The sequence below is a fragment of the Indicator indicator genome, chromosome 19 (assembly GCF_027791375.1).
Source record: "Indicator indicator isolate 239-I01 chromosome 19, UM_Iind_1.1, whole genome shotgun sequence".
Lineage (NCBI taxonomy): Eukaryota > Metazoa > Chordata > Aves > Piciformes > Indicatoridae > Indicator > Indicator indicator.
In genome coordinates this window covers 20,566,002-20,583,833 of record NC_072028.1, presented here as the reverse complement: position 1 = coordinate 20,583,833, position 17,832 = coordinate 20,566,002, and the positions used below count along the sequence as shown (strand labels likewise).

Here is a 17,832-nt window from a genome sequence, read left to right as displayed (position 1 = left end):
TCTGAAGGGGGCTCCAAGAAAGCTGGGGAGGGACTTCTGAGGGTGTCAGGGAGTGATAGGACTGGGGGGGGTGGAGCAAAACTAGAAGTGGGGAGGTTCAGATTGGATGTTAGGAAAAAATTCTTCCCCAGGAGGGTGGTGAGAGCCTGGCAGAGGTTGCCCAGGGAGGTGGTGGAAGCCTCCTGCCTGGAGGTTTTTGCAGCCAGGCTGGAGGTGGCTGTGAGCAACCTGCTGTGGTGTGAGGTGTCCCTGCCCATGGCAGGGGGTTGGAGCTGGCTGAGCCTGAGCTCCCTTCCAAACCTGACAGTTCTGTGATTCTCTGATTCATCCTCAACTCCCCCCCTCCCCCCCCCCCCCCCCCGCACCCCCCCCCGCACCCCCTCCTTGGCTTGGCCCAGCCCTGCCACGTTGCTCGCCAGTCAGCTGGGCTTCTCCTATGCTCTTCTTCTTCTTCCTCCTCCTCCCAGCAGGAAAAACAACCACCAGCTCCAAAAATTCTTCCAGGCCACGGTCATCAAACCGCAGCACAGCGACAGGCATGTTCCTGGCGCTGCCTTCACCCCATCCCGCGGCAGCGAGGAACCACCGCAGGCCAAGCTGCTGCTGGGTTGTTGTGAAGGGGTTTTTTTGGGGGGGAGGAGGAGGAGGAGGGGTCTCCACTGCACCACCCCCCTACCCTGGCGTGTTTGCAGCCCCTCACCTGATCCCGGGGAAAAGGGGAGGAGGGATTGGTGGAGGGTTTTTTGGGTGGTTGGTTGTTTTTTATGGGCTGTTTACGGCAGAGGCAGGCTCTGCTGGCAGCGGCTTCCCGAAACAGCCCTGCTCCGGAGCTGCTTTGGCCGGGATAAAGACATTCCTCTCATTCCCGGGAAAGGGCTTTCCAGAGCCGGTCACGGCGGGTTAATTTTAACAGCCAGCCCCTTGGAGCTGGGCGAAGCGGTGGCTTCCCCGAGCCCACCCTGCACACAGCCGTGCCGGGAGGGACCCCGCTGCCCGGCCCCCGGCCGCTTGCTGCCTCAGCGCTGGTTGCTGCCAGCAACCCCCCGGGCAGGGCTCTGCCCGGAGAGGGCTCTGCCCCTGGCTTCTGCCGGGCTCCCTGCTGCTGAACGGCCTCTTTCCATGTCCTGGGGGGAGGTTTATGGGGAGAAATTCCAGCCGGCTGAGCAGCCCAGCCGTAATCGTTTCCTTATGGGTGGCTCTTGACCAGCGCTGGCCAGAGCAACGTGGGGACACGGCTGGCGGGAGTCGGGGCTGCTTTTCTGGCTGGAGGGGGCAATAAACAGCTCAGGTTGGGGAGCCCTGAGCCCCAGCTGAGCATCATTTCAGCGTGAGATGCAATGAGGTTCTCTCAGGGCTCAGCCCAGCAGCCCCAGCTCCCAAGAGGATGAGGATGGGGCCTCGGGAAGGGTTTGTCTGCTGGAGTTTTCCCACGGCTCTCCAGTAAATTGAGTGGCCTAAGATGTCTCAGATCTGCTGGATGATCCCCCCGGAGGGTGCTGAACTTCAGGCTGCACCAAGGTGGTTGCCTGCAGCACACCTAGACGTGTCTCTTCCCGGCGTGAGGAGGGCAGTTGGGGAGTCAAACAGCCCCTGGGCAGAGGCTGAACAGAGCCTAGCCTGGAGGGGTAGCATCCCCCCACACCTCCAGAACTCTGGAGCAGCTCCCAAGCACCCCTCAGTGGCCCAAATGCTGACCTCAGGCTCAGCATCCCTGAGCACCCCCCGGGGCTCCCCACCCAACACCCTGAGAGCATCACTGCTGCGATGCTGCACTGGGAGCAAATCCCTGGCAGTCCAGTGGGACTGCATCTCAGTTCCAGCATCCCAAAGCATCCCTTAGGGGTTACTGCACTGCATCCCTGGGGCTCCTGGAACTGCCTCCCTGGGGTCCCTGGACCTGCATCCTTGAGGCTCCTAGAGCTGCACCCCCGAAGCTCACAGACCTGCATCCCTGGGGCTCCTGGAACTGCACCTCTGGGCTCTGTGGACCTGCATCCTTGGGGTTCCTAGAGCTGTACCCCTGGAGCTCATACCTGCATCCCTGGGGCTCCTAGACCTGCATCCTTGAGGCTCCCACCACTGACCCCCTGGGGTTCCTAGAGCTTCTCCCCGACACCGCCCCCCCCCCCGCCCAGCTCCCATCCACCTCCCGGTGTACCCCCGACCCCACCGTCCGATATCCCCGCGCACCCCGGGGGTGTCCCCTCTTCTCCCCGCCCCCCTTCCTTCGAGCATTCCCCGGGCTTCCCCCCTCCCCAGCCCCCTCCCCGGCATCCCCACACCTCCTCCCTCCCATCCCACCCCATCCCCTCCCCACGGCGGGCGGCGCATGTGCCGCGCAGCCCCCGCCCCGCTCCGCCCCCGCTCCTGCCGCCGCCGCCCCGGGGCCGCCGCCGCTCTCCGTTCGGCTCCCGGCTCTGCTCCCCGGTTCCTCCTCGCACCGCGGCGGCCCAGGGCGGGGGGCGGCGGGTCGGTTAACCTCCCCTTTCCCCCCTTCCCCCCCCCCGTCACTACACCCGCCAGCAGCAGCCCATCCCCGGTGAAGGAAAAGGGGGGGGTGAGGAGTGGCGATGCTCCGCGCCGCGCCCCGCCCGCTGTGTCCCCCCCGCCGCTGAGCCTGGCCGGACCCGGCGGCCTCCCCCGGCGGCGCCGCCCGCCCCGGGCTGCCGCAGCACCGCGATGGAGACGGCGGAGAAGGAGTGCGGAGCCCTCGGCGGCCTCTTCCAAGCCATCATCAACGATATGAAGGTAGGAACCAACACCCCACCACCACCACCACCACCACCCCGCTACTCCCAGCCCAACCAGCTCGGTTCTGCTGTCGTGACAGCGATTCCCACCACCCCCCATCCCCCCCCCCGTTCCCTCCTCGTCTCCGCCTTCCCGGGAAGCTCCCGCTGCGGGCACGGACCGGTGGGTACCCGGTCCCGAGGCTCCGCATCAGCCCCGAGCGGCGGATCGAGGTCCCCCGGGTGGAGATCTCAGCCTCGCAGCAGCCCCGCGGGTGGGAGTCGGGGCCCCACTGTGAGTGTCGGAGCCTGGCACTGGGTCCTGGAGACCCACATCGGCCCCGTGTTGGGCACTGGGGCACCATTTTGGGCATCAGAGCGCACGCCGAGGATCGCAGCCCATAGCCGTCCCTGGGGTTTGCAGCCCCATGCCGGGGACGGCAGCCCCACACCCAGCCCCATTCTCCACTACCAGCTATCAGAGAACCCACAGCGAGCATCAGAGCCTGGCACTGGGTGCCAGAGCCTCACATCATCAGCCCCGCGCTGGGCATCAGGGCTCTGCGGTGGGCATCAGACCCTGTGCTGGAGATCACAGCCCCACACCAGCCCAGCGTCCATCGCTGGGTATGGCAGCCTCCTAGCAGCGCTGTACCCATCCTGGGGTATCCGAGCCCCACGCTGGCTCGCGGGGCTGGAGCCTGGCACTGGGCACTGGCCCCCGTGGTGGGTATCTCAGCCCGGTATCCATCCCCGGCTACTGTAGCCCCATGTCGGCTATCAGAGGCCAGCGTCGCTGCCCCATATCGGGCATCACCTCCCGGTTCAGGCATGGCGTTGCCCTCCCTCCCCCTTCCCCACCTTCCTCTCCCACCTTGGGATCTCTGCTGGCCCCACTGGGACTGGCACCACCGGAACAAAAAGGTTCCCCCCCTGGCTCCTCGCTCCCGTTCCCCAGGGCGGGGAGGGGACAGCGCCTCCACCCTCCCTGGGAGCAGGATGCTTCCAAAAAAAGCCTTTTTTTGTTTGTTTCCATTTCCAAAAAAATAAAGAGAAGCTGCTGGGGGGTTGGGGGGAGAGAGGGGGGGATGACGGCTGTGGCCTGGGGGGGAGGGGACCCAGCCGTGTTCCTTCAGCTCCGGGATAAGGGGGGGAAGGGGAGGGAGGAAATTCCCACTGCAGGCTCCAGCGTTGGGGTTTAGCCCCAGTCGGTTTTGGGGAGGCAAAAGCTCTCTTCCTCCTCCTCCTCCTCCTCTTCCTCTCTCCGTGCTGCAGCCCAGTCCAGACAATGCTGTCATTGCCAAAGCAGGGGAAGGGGGGGGGGGGGAATAAAAAATAAAAGCTTTGCTGAAAAGAAGATTAACCCCTTCAAGGGGTGGTGGTGGTGGTGGTGGTGGCTCCTCTGACTGGCCTCCAGCTCCAGGATAGGGGGGGGGGGGGGATAAAACAGCCCTTGAAGGGAGAAAATCCCATTTCTCCCCAGGATGGTGGGTGCCAGGGCAGGGTGCTGGGCATCCCAGCCCTCACCAAACACCTTCAACACAGCCACCCCCTCCAGGTTGCCCCCTTGGGCAGCCAAGTTTCCTCAGTTTCCCCATTTCTCCCGCTGAGATGAAGCTGTTGGGACCATGCTGGGACTGGCAGCCCCTGGCTGTGGCATCAGGCCACCAAGGAAAGCAGACTGGCTTCATTTTCCTGCCATGAGTGGGAAAGATGAGGCAAAAAGGAACAAAACAGAAGGAAAATATAAAAGCCCTGCCACGCTCAGCTGGTACCCTGCATAGCCCCAGCCCTGCATGGGTGGCCCTTAAAGGTGCCCCTGTCCCCATCCCCGTGCCCATCTCCCAGCCACATGGGTGTCCTGGCATGGGGAAGATGGGTTAAAAATGCCCTCCTGTCCCAGGAGCTGCCCCCTTCAACAGCCACAATGTGCCCAGGGTCCCACGGCTGGCACCTCTACACTGGACACGAGAGCAAAGGGAACTTATTTCGTTGGCAGGTGGCATTTTGGCACCCCCCCGGGCTTGGGCAGGGGAGGAGTCAGGCAGTGAAGCCTGTCCCCAAGCTGGTGATGTCCTCAAGCTGGTGGTGATGTCCCCAGGCCAGCTTCATTCCTCCTGCCTGTCCTCCAGCGTGTTCAGCGTCCCTGGGTGACCTTGGCATGTCCTTGTCCCTGCTGTCCTCATCCCCATCCTCCTCCTGCCTGGCACCACAAGGGGGCTTGGGGCATCACAACCTGTCCCCTCCTTTGGCAGGGGAGGGATCCTCTGCGCATCCTGCCTGGTGGGACCAAGGGACAGTGAGCCTGGGAGGGTGGCAGTGGGACTCAGAGGACTTGTGCCAAGGTGCTGCCACCAGTGCCAAACACATCAGTTTGTGTTTGGCATCACAAACCCCCTTATTTGCTGACTCAGGAGGAAATTGGGGCTTTTTGTGGTTCCCCCCAACTGTGTCACCTCAGTGCACGCTCCCCCCCACCCCCCATGCCCAGAGGTGCCACCAAGCTGGGCTTGTGGAGATGTGTGGTCACCCTACGTCCTGCAAGGCCAGCTCCGGTGCCCACGTCCCAGGGGCCACCTCAGGGGAGTCTGCAGGCCCTCAGCATTGCCATCAGATGGTGGCACCAGGGTGGCCTCAGCAGAATAGTGGCACCAGGACTGGACTCTCTGGGATGGAGCTTTGCTGGAATGGCAGCAGGATGACCTCACCGGGATGGCAAAACGAGAGCAGCCTCACCAGGATGGTGGCACCAGGACTGGATTCTTTGGGATGGCTTTGCTGGGATGGCACCTGCATAGCCTGCCCAGGATGGTGGCACTGGGACTGGCCTCGCTGGGATGGCAGCAGGATGGCCTTGCCAGGATGGTGGCATCTGGACTCGCCGTGCCAAGCTGGCACTGGGATGGCCTTGCCAAGACAGCACCAGGATTAACCTCACCTCAAGGACGACTTGCTGGGATGGTGGCACTGGGATTAGCCTTGTTGGGATGGCATCATGACTGGCCTCACTGGGATGGCACTGGAGCTGGCATTACTGGGACTGGCCTCACTGGGATGGCACCAGGATGGTCTTACTGGGACTGGCATCTCCAAGACACCGCTGGGACTTGCCAGGACTGACCTCACTGGGACAGCGCTGAGATGGCCTCACAGCCATGGTGGCACCAGGACAGCTCTGGGATGGCCTTGCTGGGATGGTGGCACTGAGACAGCCCTAGGATGACCTCGTTGGGATGGTGGCACTGGCACAGCACTGGGATCACCTCGCCACAAGGGCACTCAGAGAAGACTTGCTGGGATGGCCTCAGTGGAATGGCACCAGGATGGCCTGGCCAGGATGTCCCTGGGGTGACCTCACCAGGATAGCACTGGCATGGCCTCCCCAGCACCTGTGACCTGTCCCTGTCCCCACACAACTGCCCCATTGAGGGCTGTGAGGACCCCAGAGCTCCCCTCCTGCCCTATCAGACCTCAAGGACTCAGGGGACCTGGGGACTGGGGTGACCCTGCAGGGTTGAGCTCTCCATGGTGGTGGCTTTGGCCATCACTGCTTTGGAGGAGGCCACAGTACTGGAGAGCTCTGCCCTGCTGCTGGCCAGGGTCTCAGATCTTGCCTGGGCATCATCTCCTTTCCTCCCCTCAAATTTCCAAACCCTTAAGCTGCCTTCTCGCTTCTGAGGAAGAGATTCTTCCAAATTCCTGAGGTCTCCGTGAGGTCTCCAAGGTTGCACAGCCAGAAGAGAAAGAGAAAAACCCAGGAGGGGAGAGGGCTTGTGCTCAACCTTTGTAAGCCATCAGAGAAGCCACACATGACCACTGAGGGTCGTGGAGGGATTTATCCTGCCCAGGAAAGGGGTGCAGAGGGTTGAGGGGGCTCCAGCTCTTACTGTCCCCTTCCCTCCTTGCAGAGCTCCTACCCCATCTGGGAGGATTTCAACTCGAAGGCCACCAAGCTGCACTCCCAGCTCAGGTGAGTGGTGGCCATGCTGGGGGGGCAGGGGGGACACACAGAGGTCCCCATGGGTGCATCCCCAGGGTGCCCAGCACCTGCTGAGCTCCCTCCTCGCTCTCTCCACCCCAGGACCACGGTGCTGGCCGCAGTTGCCTTCCTGGATGCCTTCCAGAAAGTGGCCGACATGGCCACCAACACCCGAGGTAGGATCCTGCCCTGGCTGGGCAGGGAAGCAAGTGACAAGCATCCCCTGTGGGGGTGTCCCCTTGCCCACACAGGTGAGGTGGAGACATGTCCACAGTGGAGACATGTCCACAGTGTCTCCACCCGAGGTGGAGCATCCCCTGGGAAGCAGGGTTGGGAAAGAGGTGCAGCTGAGGCTGGGGGTTGGGTGCCACAGGGGTGCTGCTCCTCCCTGCCCGTGGAGCACCTTCTGCTGGGGCTGCTTGGCTTGTGGGGAGGCTTTGGGTGATCACCTCGATGGGGAGCACCCAGGGTGTGTTGAGGAGGAGGAGCTGGGGGGATCCAAGGCTCCCTGGGGCAGGGCATTGAGCCGGAGGGAGATGCAGGACCCCACGCTCAGCCTATCTGGGGACAAAGCCCAACCCTCTGTGGAAGTGCCACCAAAAGCTGAAGGTGCAGGTGGGGTCCCCTCCATGCTGCTGTGGGAGGGGGGGTGGAAGCTTGGACCCCTGGATCCTCTCCAGGTGCCCACTGGTGGCAAGGAGCCGCTTCCTACCGCTCAGCTTCTGCCAAGCAGATGGTCCCAGGCTGGGCTGCAGACTGCCGGCATCCAGGCCATCTGGAGCTGCCTGGGGAGGAGGAGGAGGATGAGGAGGAGAAGGAGGCAGCAGCTTGAGCTGGGATCAGCTTTGCCTCCAAACCCACTGGCCCACTGCACTGGGTGGGGGATTAGGGCTCCCCCAGCTGCAGGCCTGGCAGTGAATGAGAAGGGGACAGGCAGACAGGGAGGGGACAGCTGGTGACCAGCACCGTGGGACACCCCTGGACATCCCTGCTGCTTTGGACGGGGCGGGGGTGTGGAGAGCAGAGTGGCAGCGTGGGGAAACTGAGGCAGGACATGGTGTGGGGGTGGCTGCCGGTCTGGCACGCAGCACGTGAGCACGCCGGGAAGCGGATTAGGAACAGCAGGAGCCGGGATAAAAGGATTAGGAGAACACCCCAGCCCTGGAGAAGACCCTCGGCCCATGGGCTTCCCACTTTCCACAAGGCTTTGGGGAGGGGCGGGAGTGTGTGTGTGTGGGGGGGGGGGGGGTGTGCCCTAAACTCCTGTGCAGGGTGGGAGGTGTCTCGGGAGGGGTGAGGAAGACAGAAAAATCCCTCCTTAGCCTGCGGCCAGGGAGTTGGGATTGAGGCTTTCCCTGGGATTCGCCAGCAGCACTGCCGCCGTGTGGCCATCCTTAGGTTCCAGAGTTAACAGCCGAGCAGGGATGCTCCTGCTTCCTGCTGCGGGCCGAGATCCTCCTCGGGATCAATCGGACCCGGAGGTGAGGGACGCTGCCAGCTGCCTGGCACCGTGCCAGGGAGGGATGCTGATCCCGGAGCCATTTGTTCCTGGTCCGCTGGTTTCTTGGTCCAGGCCCGGGCTTGGCTGCATAGCAGCTCACTCCCTCCCTCCTCTGACACCCCAGTGCCGAACTGGACCTCACTGCTTCCCTCCTCTGACACCCCAGTGCTGAACTGGACCTCACTGCTTCCCTCCTCTGACACCCCAGTGCCGAACTGGACCTCACTGCTTCCCTCCTCTGACACCCCAGTGCTGAACTGGACCTCACTGCTTCCCTCCTCTGACACCCCAGTGCTGAACTGGACCTCACTGCTTCCCTCCTCTGACACCCCAGTGCTGAACTGGACCTCACTCCCTCCCTCCTCTGACACCCCAGTGCTGAACTGGACCTCACTGCTTCCCTCCTCTGACACCCCAGTGCTGAACTGGACCTCACTCCTTCCCTCCTCTGACACCCCAGTGCCGAACTGGACCTCACTGCTTCCCTCCTCTGACACCCCAGTGCTGAACTGGACCTCACTCCTTCCCTCCTCTGACACCCCAGTGCTGAACTGGACCTCACTGCTTCCCTCCTCTGACACCCCAGTGCTGAACTGGACCTCACTCCCTCCCTCCTCTGACACCCCAGTGCTGAACTGGACCTCACTGCTTCCCTCCTCTGACACCCCAGTGCCGAACTGGACCTCACTCCCTCCCTCCTCTGGCTCCCCCAGTGCCGAACTGGACCTCACTCCTTCCCTCCTCTGACACCCCAGTGCTGAACTGGACCTCACTCCCTCCCTCCTCTGACACCCCAGTGCTGAACTGGACCTCACTCCCTCCCTCCTCTGACACCCCAGTGCTGAACTGGACCTCACTGCTTCCCTCCTCTGACACCCCAGTGCTGAACTGGACCTCACTGCTTCCCTCCTCTGACACCCCAGTGCCGAACTGGACCTCACTCCCTCCCTCCTCTGACACCCCAGTGCCGAACTGGACCTCACTCCCTCCCTCCTCTGACACCCCAGTGCCGAACTGGACCTCACTCCCTCCCTCCTCTGACACCCCAGTGCTGAACTGGACCTCACTCCCTCCCTCCTCTGGCTCCCCCAGTGCTGAACTGGACCTCACTCCTTCCCTCCTCTGGCTCCCCCAGTGTGAACTGGACCTCACTCCCTCCTCTGGCTCCCCCAGTGCTGAACTGGAGACAAACTGGGAGATCCTGGGAGCAAGTTTCCAATTCCAAAGCTGCGGGAAGGGACATTTAGTGCTTTATTTATTAGTCAGTGATGCTAATTAATTGGGGCTGGGGGGCTGGGGAAGGAAGTCAATCCCCAACCCAAAGTGTCCCCAGGAGACAAACTGGGACTGGCACCGGTGTGGGGGTGCCCCTAGGCAGCGTTTTGCCCCCCATCCAGGTGCCACAAGGGACATTGGCTCGGCTCTGACCCGCATGTGCATGCGGCACCGCAGCATCGAGGCCAAGCTCCGGCAGTTCACCAAGTAAGCAGCCAAAGGGCCAGCAGGGACATGAGCTGGCCAGGCTGGGGGGGTGAGGAGGGAAGGGGGGCACAGTTGATCTCCCCTTCTTGTCTCCAACATTCTCCCATGCCCTCTCTCCCCTGCTCCAGTGCCCTCATGGAGAGCCTGATCAACCCTTTACAGGACAGGATTGAGGATTGGAAGAAAACTGCCAACCAGCTGGACAAGGACCATGCAAAAGGTAGGGCTGGGATGGGAGGAATCTGTGCTCAGGGGGGTGCAGGTGTGCTGGATGATGGTGGGAGGGGAGGGGGTCCCATCTGACAGCACTTCTGTGTCCCACCCCCCCAGAGTACAAACGAGCTCGCCACGAGATCAAGAAGAAATCCTCCGACACCCTCAAGCTCCAGAAAAAAGCTCGGAAAGGTGAGGGAGGGGTCTCCTGAGGGAGGGGGGCAAAGGGGGTACCCCTGCCAGCTGTGGGGCACCCTGGGGATGGTGGGTACCACAGGGGGTGTCTCGTTGCCCTCCCCTGCAGCAAGCAGGGTGCTGGCATGGCCCTGGAGGGGTGGCAGGGAGGTGGGGTGTGCCCCCCGGCCCTCAGCCCTCTTTTCACACGTTTTCTCTGTCTCCTTCTCTCTGCCCTCCCCTCCACATCCTTCCTGTAGAGCTGCTTGGTAAGTGAACTGCTGGCCCCCTCCCCACCCTCCCATCCCTGAACACCCTCTTTGCTTCCTCATCTGCTACACCCACCCCACACCTCCCCCGGGGCTGGGGCTGCCTCTGTCTGTCTGTCTGCCTGTCTGTCTGTCATCTGCTTCCTGTGCCCCCCCACCGCCTTACCCTGCTTTTAGCTTAGCTTACACCCCACGTCCTGGGGGTTGGGGTGGTGGGCAACCCCCCCCCTGCCACCCCAAACCGGGGCTGCCATGAGGTGAGGGTGCTCCCAGACCCTCCTGGGACGTGGAGGGGGCACCCACTTGGGATGTGGGGGTGATGCCTCCCAGCCAGAGAGGATGGGTGGCCTTGGCTTGGCTGTGAGGTGTCTAGAGAAGGGCCAGGAGGAGGAGCAGAGGGCTGGAGCTGCTCTGCTCTGAGGACAGACTGAGAGAGTTGGGGTTGTGCAGGCTGGAGAGGAGAAGGCTCCCAGGAGACCTTCTGGTGGCCTTGCAGGATCTGAAGGGGGCTCCAAGGAAGCTGGGGAGGGACTTTGGAGGGTGTCAGGGAGTGATAGGAGTGGGGGGGATGGAGCAAAACTAGAAATGGGGAGATTCAGACTGGATGTTAGAAGAAATTCTTGCCCAGGAGGGTGGTGAGAGCCTGGCAGAGGTTGCCCAGGGAGGTGGTGGTGGAAGCCTCCTGCCTGGAGGTTTCTGCAGCCAGGCTGGAGGTGGCTGTGAGCAACCTGCTGTGGTGTGAGGTGTCCCTGCCCATGGCAGGGGGGTTGGGACTGGCTGAGCCTTGAGCTCCCTTCCAACCCTGACAATTCTGTGATCCTATGTCCCCCTGCAGATTTGGGGAGGGGGTGTGTTTGTTGGGGGGGGGAGGGGGAGCCTGTCACTGACGGTATGCCCCTACACCACTCCCCCCCACTCTGCTCTCACAGGGAAGGGAGACCTGCAGCCCCAGCTGGACAACGCTCTGCAGGACGTCAATGACATGTACCTACTGCTGGAGGAGACGGAGAAGCAGGCGGTCCGCAAGGCCCTCATCGAGGAGCGGGGTCGCTTCTGCACCTTCATCACCTTCCTGCAGCCCGTGGTGGTGAGCGCACGGGGGAGGGGAGATGGGGCGGGGGTAGGGGCGGGGAGGGGGTATTGCTGGTGGCCTGCTGGGGTGCTGATGGTTCCCCCTTGTGGCAGAACGGGGAGCTCACCATGCTGGGCGAGATCACCCACCTGCAGGGCATCATCGAGGACTTGGTGGTCCTGACGGCTGAGCCCCACAAGCTGCCCCCTGCCAGCGAGCAGGTGAGTGGGGGAGCGCCACGGGGAGGGGGTTAAGGAGTGGGGGAGGGGGGGTTAAAACTTTTGGAGAGCTTAACCCACCCCCATCCTTCCTGCAGGTGATCAAGGACCTGAAGGGCTCTGACTATAGCTGGTCCTACCAGACCCCCCCGTCCTCACCCAGCAGCTCCAGCTCCCGCAAGTCCAGCATGTGCAGGTATGCTCCTCCTCCCCCCACTGGGGAGGGCTCCACATGGGGAAATCCAACCCCCAGACCCCTCTGGTAACCCTGGGGTGGGGGTGGGGGTGGTGCAGCCCTTGGGTGTGCTCACGAGGTGCGTGGCCACCTCCACATGTCCAGATGCCAAACTGCTGGCCAGCCCTGTGGAGGTTTTTGCAGCCAGGCTGGAGGTGGCTGTGAGCAACCTGCTGTAGAGTGTGCAGGGTCTGGTGGGATCTATGGAGCAGGGTTTGGTGGGATCTATGGGGCAGGGTCTGGTGGGACCTAAGGAGCAAGGTCTGGTGGGATCTATGGAGCAGGGTCTGGTGGGACCTCTGGGGCAGGGTCTGGTGGACCTATGAGGCAGGGTCTGGTGGACCTCTGGGGCAGGGTCTGGTGGAGCTATGGGGAAGGGTCTTGTGGGACCTATGGGGCAAGGGTCTGGTGGGATTTATGGAGCAGGGTCTGGTGGGACCTCTGGAGCAGGGTCTGGTGGGACCTATGGGGCAGGGTCTGGTGGGACCTATGGAGCAAGGTCTGGTGGATCTATGGAGCAGGGTCTGGTGGGATCTCTGGGGCAGGGTCTGGCAGACCTCTGGGGCAAGGAAAAGTGCCTCCAGGTTTTTGGGGATACTGCGAGGGGTCCTGGGGACACGCATGCCACCTTTACCATGTACCCCACCCAGCACGTCCCCTGCCCCCTCCCTGTGTGATCCCAGACGGGTGCAGGGCCACCCCAGGAGCATCTCAGTCCCTCCCTCCCCCCTCCTAGGGCTGAGCTGCGGGGCAGGGCTCCGAGCCTCTTCCTTAAACTCTTCTTTTGTTTGTTTGTTTGTTTGTTTGTTTTTCCTTCCTCTGTCCTCCTCCCGGCCGCCGCGTCCCCCGTGCGTGCGTCCCACCCCCCACCGGTGCCCCGCCAGCAGCGTTAGCAGTGCCAAGGGTGGCGTGGCATGGCCCGGGGGGGCTCAGAGCTGCTCACCCAGTTCCACCTATCGCTACCGCAGCCTGGCGCAGCCCCCGGCCGCTCGCCTCTCCAGCGTCTCCTCCCACGACTCCGGCTTCATCTCCCAGGACGCTGCCTACTCCAAACCGCCTTCCCCCATGCCCTCCGACATCACCAGCCAGGTATGGAGCAGCGTGGGGTGGGGGGGAAGGGGAGGGCAGGTGCCAATAAGCCAATCCCAACCCCCCCCTGCTGCCCTGCCTCGGTTTCCCCTTCGCCTGTCTGTAGAATGGGGCTGGTGTAGACGTGGATGGGACCCGGCCCCCTGAGGTGTTTCCAGCTGTGCTGGGGATGCCAACCCTGCTGCAGAGAAACCCCATCTGTGCCCCCAACCCCACCCAACCCAGAGATGGGGAACAGGGTGTTTCCCAAGCCCATAATACCCACTTTGCACCAGCTCCTTGAGACTCAGCATGGAGCAAAGCTTCCCCTTCGCCCTGCATCCTTCTCAGTGCCAAGGATGCTTTGGGACCCCCTGGGGGCTGCTGAGCCCTCGTGCTGGCCGTGCCACCAAGCTGCTCTGGCACTGCCCACGCTTACTGGGGTCCCCATGGCTGCAAGGACCATCCTTGCTTCCCAGGATGCCTCTTGGCTCCAATGGGATCAGCCAGGTTGGAGCTGAGCATCTCAGCCAGCTCCACACAGCCTTTCTCCCCCCACCTCTGGGTCGCATCCTGCTCACCCTTCCTGCATCTGCTGCTGTGGGCTGCGGGTCTGGGTCTGCACCCCGGGGGGCCATGGCTGTGCTTGCTGACTGCCTCTTCTCTCCCTCTCTGGCTCACCCCTTGGCCTCCTGGCACAGCAGAAGTCCTCCAGCTCAGCGTCCTCGGAGGCCTCCGAAACCTGCCAGTCGGTCAGCGAGTGCAGCTCCCCCACCTCGGTTAGTTCTCACCCACAGAACCAGAGAGCTGCTGAGGTTGGAGGAGACCCTGAGGGGGTCACCAGGTCCCAACCACTCACCCCTAGAGCTCACAATGCCACCACTGCTGCGGAGCCACCGCCACCGAACCACCTTCCCTCAGCACCACATCCAGGCAGCTCTTGAATCCTTCCAGGGATGGTGACTCCAGCACCTACATCCCTGGGCAGCCTGGGGCAGGGCCTGAGAACTCTTCCTGGGAAGAGATTTTTCCTAATGTCCAACCTGAACCTCCCCTGGTGCAGCTTGAGGCCTTTTCCCTTTGTCCTGTCACTTGCTGCATGTGAGAGGAGACCAACCCCTGCCTGGCTCCAACCTTCTTCCAGGAAGTTGTAGAGAGCAATGAGGTCTCCCCTCAGCCTCCTCTTCTCCAGGCTAAACACCCCCAGCTCCCTCAGCTGCTCCTCTCCACTCCACCATCAGGACATGGGTGGGAAGATGAAGCTTTGGCAGCAGCCCTCTCCTCTTCCTCTCTCCTCCTTTCCTTGACACTGTTCCCCACCTCATCAGGGTTGCATTTCACGTATGGGTCCCACCACATCTCCTGGGCTTGAGCCCCTGGATCTCCCCACCCCACCAGGGGGCAATGCACCCTAAGGGCTCATGGGGCGTGGCTGCATGCCCTCACCCACCCTGCCCTGGCTGGTGGGGTCCCCAGCGTCACCCCTTCGCTGCCTTGGCCCTTGCAGGACTGGTCCAAGGCCAGCCCCTACGACCAGCCGACGGTGCCCACCCTGCAGCGGCGCAAGGACCGCGTGGAGCACCTGCGGGAAGCCGAGATGGGCTCAGCCTCCACCGGCTACCCGGGCACCACCTACCCTGGCACCGGCTACCCCGGCACCGGCGCTGAGGACGCCCCCAGGCCCCGCATGTCTCCGGCCACCATCGCCGCCAAGGTACTGCCGCTGCAGGGGTGGGCACAGGGATGATCGAGCTTTTTGGAGGAGGGGGGAGCCTCCCAAGAGGGGAACCAGGGATGGCTGATGGGTGGTCCCTTGTCCCCCACAGCATGGGGAGGAGGTGTCCCCCGCCGCCAGCGACCTGGCCATGGTCTTGACGCGGGGGTTGAGCTTGGAGCACCAGAAGAGCAGCCGGGACTCGCTGCAGTATTCCAGTGGCTACAGCACGCAGACCACCACCCCCTCCTGCTCCGAGGACACCATCCCTTCCCAAGGTACCCACCCTGCCATGGCCACCAAAAGGGAGGTTGGCAGTGAGGAGAGCTCAGAGAGCTTTGTTAGTCCTTGGAGAACATCTACGAGGTGCATGGAGGATGATTGTGGTGGGGAAGGTTAGAGAACAGAAAGGAGAAGAATTTGGGGTCCTTTGTAGTGACAGGAGGGGAGGAAATGGCTTTGAGATGGAAGAGGGAAGATTGAGGCTGGAGATGAGGAAGAATTTGTTGGCAGTGAGGGTGGGGAAGACACTGGCACAGGTTGCCCAGGGAGGCTGTGGCTGCCCTGGAGGTGTTGTAGGCCAGGCTGGATGGTACCCTTAGCAAGCTGGGCTGGTGGGAGGTGTCCCTGCCCATGGCAATGGGGTTGGAACTGGAGGATCTTGAAGGTCCCTTCCAACCTATTCTAGGATTCTATGAATCTGTAATTTGGGTTGGAAGGGACCTTTCAAGGTCATCCAGTCCAACCCCCTTGCTAAGGAGACAAAAGGTTGGATGAGGCCTTGAGCAGCCTGGACTGGTGTGAAGTGTCCCTGCCCATGGCAGGGGGTTGGAACTGGATGAGCTTGAAGGTCCCTTCCAACCCAACCCATTCTACAAATCTATGAACAGTGGGCACTCAGAGAGGGCAAAGGGACAGCAGAAGCTTTGGTGGCCTTGGGGCACTGGGTGTCAGTAGCACCAGGCTGTGGTCACATTGCATGGGGGCTGGTGGGACAAAGACTGTGTGTGTCCCTGGGAGGCAGGAGGTCCACTGTGCAGCAGGTGGAGTTTGGCTCTGATCCTGTTGTGAGAGTGGTGGTTGTGGTGGTGGAGGGCTGGGTTTGACTACAGCAGGGTGAGGGTGGTGATGGTTCAGGTCAGTTGTGAGGCTCATGGCTGGTTGTGGTCATGTGGGTTGATTGTCACCTCAGTGTGATGGTTGAAGTGGTTGTAGTTGCCCTCTGATGGTGCTGGTTGAGCTGGGGTATGGTTGTCCTCCAGTGGTGATGATTGGATTTAATTGTGGCTGCCTCTTGATGGTAATGCTTGGATTTAATTGTGGTTGCCTCCTGATGGTGATGGTTTGGTTTGCTTGGGTTGCCTCCTGATGGTGATGGTTGGGTTTGCTTGTGGTTACCTCATGATGGTTTGGTTTGCTTGTGGCTGCCTTCTGATGGTGATGGTTGGGCTTGGTGGTGAGCACCTTGTGCCAGCAGTGCTTGGGACTGTGTTGCCAGGGTGGTGGCCGAGCATGGTTGTGATCACACTGCAGTGACATTCCCTGGGACTGGCTGTGACTGCATTGTGGGGGCGGCAGTTGAGCTCGGCAGCGCCAGCTGGGCCACCTACCCTGCCCCCTGACCCTGCCGCCCCGTCCCTCCCTTCCCTCAGGCTCCGACTACGACTGCTACTCGGTGAACGGCGACGTGGAGTGCGAGCCGCAGAGCGACTTCGACAAGTCCTCCACCATCCCCCGCAACAGCAACATCGCCCAGAACTACCGGCGCATGATCCAGACCAAGCGCCCCGCCTCCACCGCCGGCCTGCCCACCGGCACCAACCTCCCGGCCGGCACCACCCCGGGGGTGGCCACCATCCGCCGCACGCCCTCCACCAAGCCCTCAGTCCGCCGGACCCTCTCCAACGCCGGCCCCATCCCCATCCGACCCCCCATCGTCCCCGTGAAGACCCCCACGGTGCCCGACTCGCCCGGCTACGCCGGCCCGACGCGGGTGGGCAGCGAGGAGTGCGTCTTCTACGCCGACGACTCCTCGCCCGGCCCCCTGGATTTTGCCAAAGCTTCGCCCAAGCGGCTGAGCCTCCCTAACACCGCCTGGGGCGGCGGGGCCGTGGAGATCTCCGTCTACCCCGGCGCCGGCCAGCACCTCTCTGCCGAGGAAGAGGAGGACCAACAGCTGGCTGCCAACCGGCACAGCTTGGTGGAGAAGATCGGCGAGCTGGTGGCCGGCGCCCACGCCTTGGGCGAAGGGCAGTTCCCCTTCCCCACGACCCTGGCGGGGGCCGGCCCCACCGAGGAGACCCCCGCGCCCCCGCCGGCGGCCTCCATGGACCCCCCTGCCGAAGACATGCTGGTGGCCATCCGGCGCGGGGTCCGCCTGCGCAGGACCGTCACCAACGACAGGTCGGCCCCGCGGATATCGTGATGATGCCCTGCCCGCCGGGACCTGCCCGGACCCGCGCCCGACGGAGCTCCCCCGGGGCGCCGCCGAGCCCACCCGGGACCCACCCCCTCCCAACCCGCCGGCACCCACTGCCCCCCCCGCTTTCTGCTCTTCTTGTCTCCTCCTTCCCCCATCCCAGCCCCTCCTTTCCTTGTGGTTTGTCCTCACCTGGGCCCTCTTTGGCTCTGCTGCTCCTCTGCTTCTCGATGATCTCTTTTTCTTTTCTTTTTTTCAGTCTCTTTGCTCTCTTTCTGCTTTTCTGCCCTTCTCTTAATCTTCTCTCCCCTGGTCTCTCTTCTCTCTTCTCCTCTCTTCTATCCTCTCTTCTCTCTTCTCTTCTTTCTCTTCTCCCTCCTTTTTCTCAGTTTTGCCTCTTTTTCTTCTATTCATTTCATTTCCTCTCTATCTTTTTTGTTCTGTTTTTCTTCTCTTTTTCATTTTCCCCTCTTTTTCCTTTTTCTTCCTCCTCTCTTTGTCATCTCTTTCCTCTATTTCCTCCCTCTTTCCCCACTCCTTTCTATCTCTTTCCTGCCCCTTTCCTCTTATTGTCTCTTTTTCTCCTCTTCCTCTTATCTCTATTTTCTTTCTATTCCTTTTCCTCTTGTTTTCCTCTTTTCCTTTTAGTTTCTTCCATCCCTCCCTCTTCTTTTCCTCTTTTTCTTCTTTGTCTCCTTTTCCATTCTTCTCTTTTCCCCCTTCCTTTCCTCTTTTTCCTTTTCCTTCCTTTTTTCCTCT

General features: G+C 62.2%; 1 protein-coding gene across 1 annotated transcript; it reads left to right on the top strand.

Moving 5' to 3' along the window:
• Window positions 1-2,679: 2,679 nt before the first annotated feature.
• MTSS2 (MTSS I-BAR domain containing 2) lies at window positions 2,680-17,079 on the top strand. Its single transcript, XM_054389664.1, has 15 exons — window positions 2,680-2,748; window positions 6,638-6,699; window positions 6,811-6,884; window positions 9,607-9,691; window positions 9,820-9,911; window positions 10,022-10,096; window positions 10,339-10,347; window positions 11,277-11,434; window positions 11,533-11,640; window positions 11,736-11,833; window positions 12,757-12,961; window positions 13,645-13,719; window positions 14,448-14,654; window positions 14,767-14,932; window positions 16,307-17,079. The coding sequence occupies exons 1-15, from the start codon at window positions 2,680-2,682 to the stop codon at window positions 17,077-17,079; spliced, it is 2,256 nt and encodes a 751-aa protein (XP_054245639.1).
• Window positions 17,080-17,832: the final 753 nt, after the last annotated feature.

Bases quoted from the DNA above. Each gene is read 5' to 3' on its own strand.
- MTSS2 (XM_054389664.1), top strand. From the start codon at position 2,680: ATGGAGACGGCGGAGAAGGAGTGCGGAGCCCTCGGCGGCCTCTTCCAA. The intron at 11,834-12,756 runs GTATGCTCCTCC...GTGCCCCGCCAG, and splicing joins CGCAAGTCCAGCATGTGCAG to CAGCGTTAGCAGTGCCAAGG. The intron at 12,962-13,644 runs GTATGGAGCAGC...CTGGCACAGCAG, and splicing joins CCTCCGACATCACCAGCCAG to AAGTCCTCCAGCTCAGCGTC.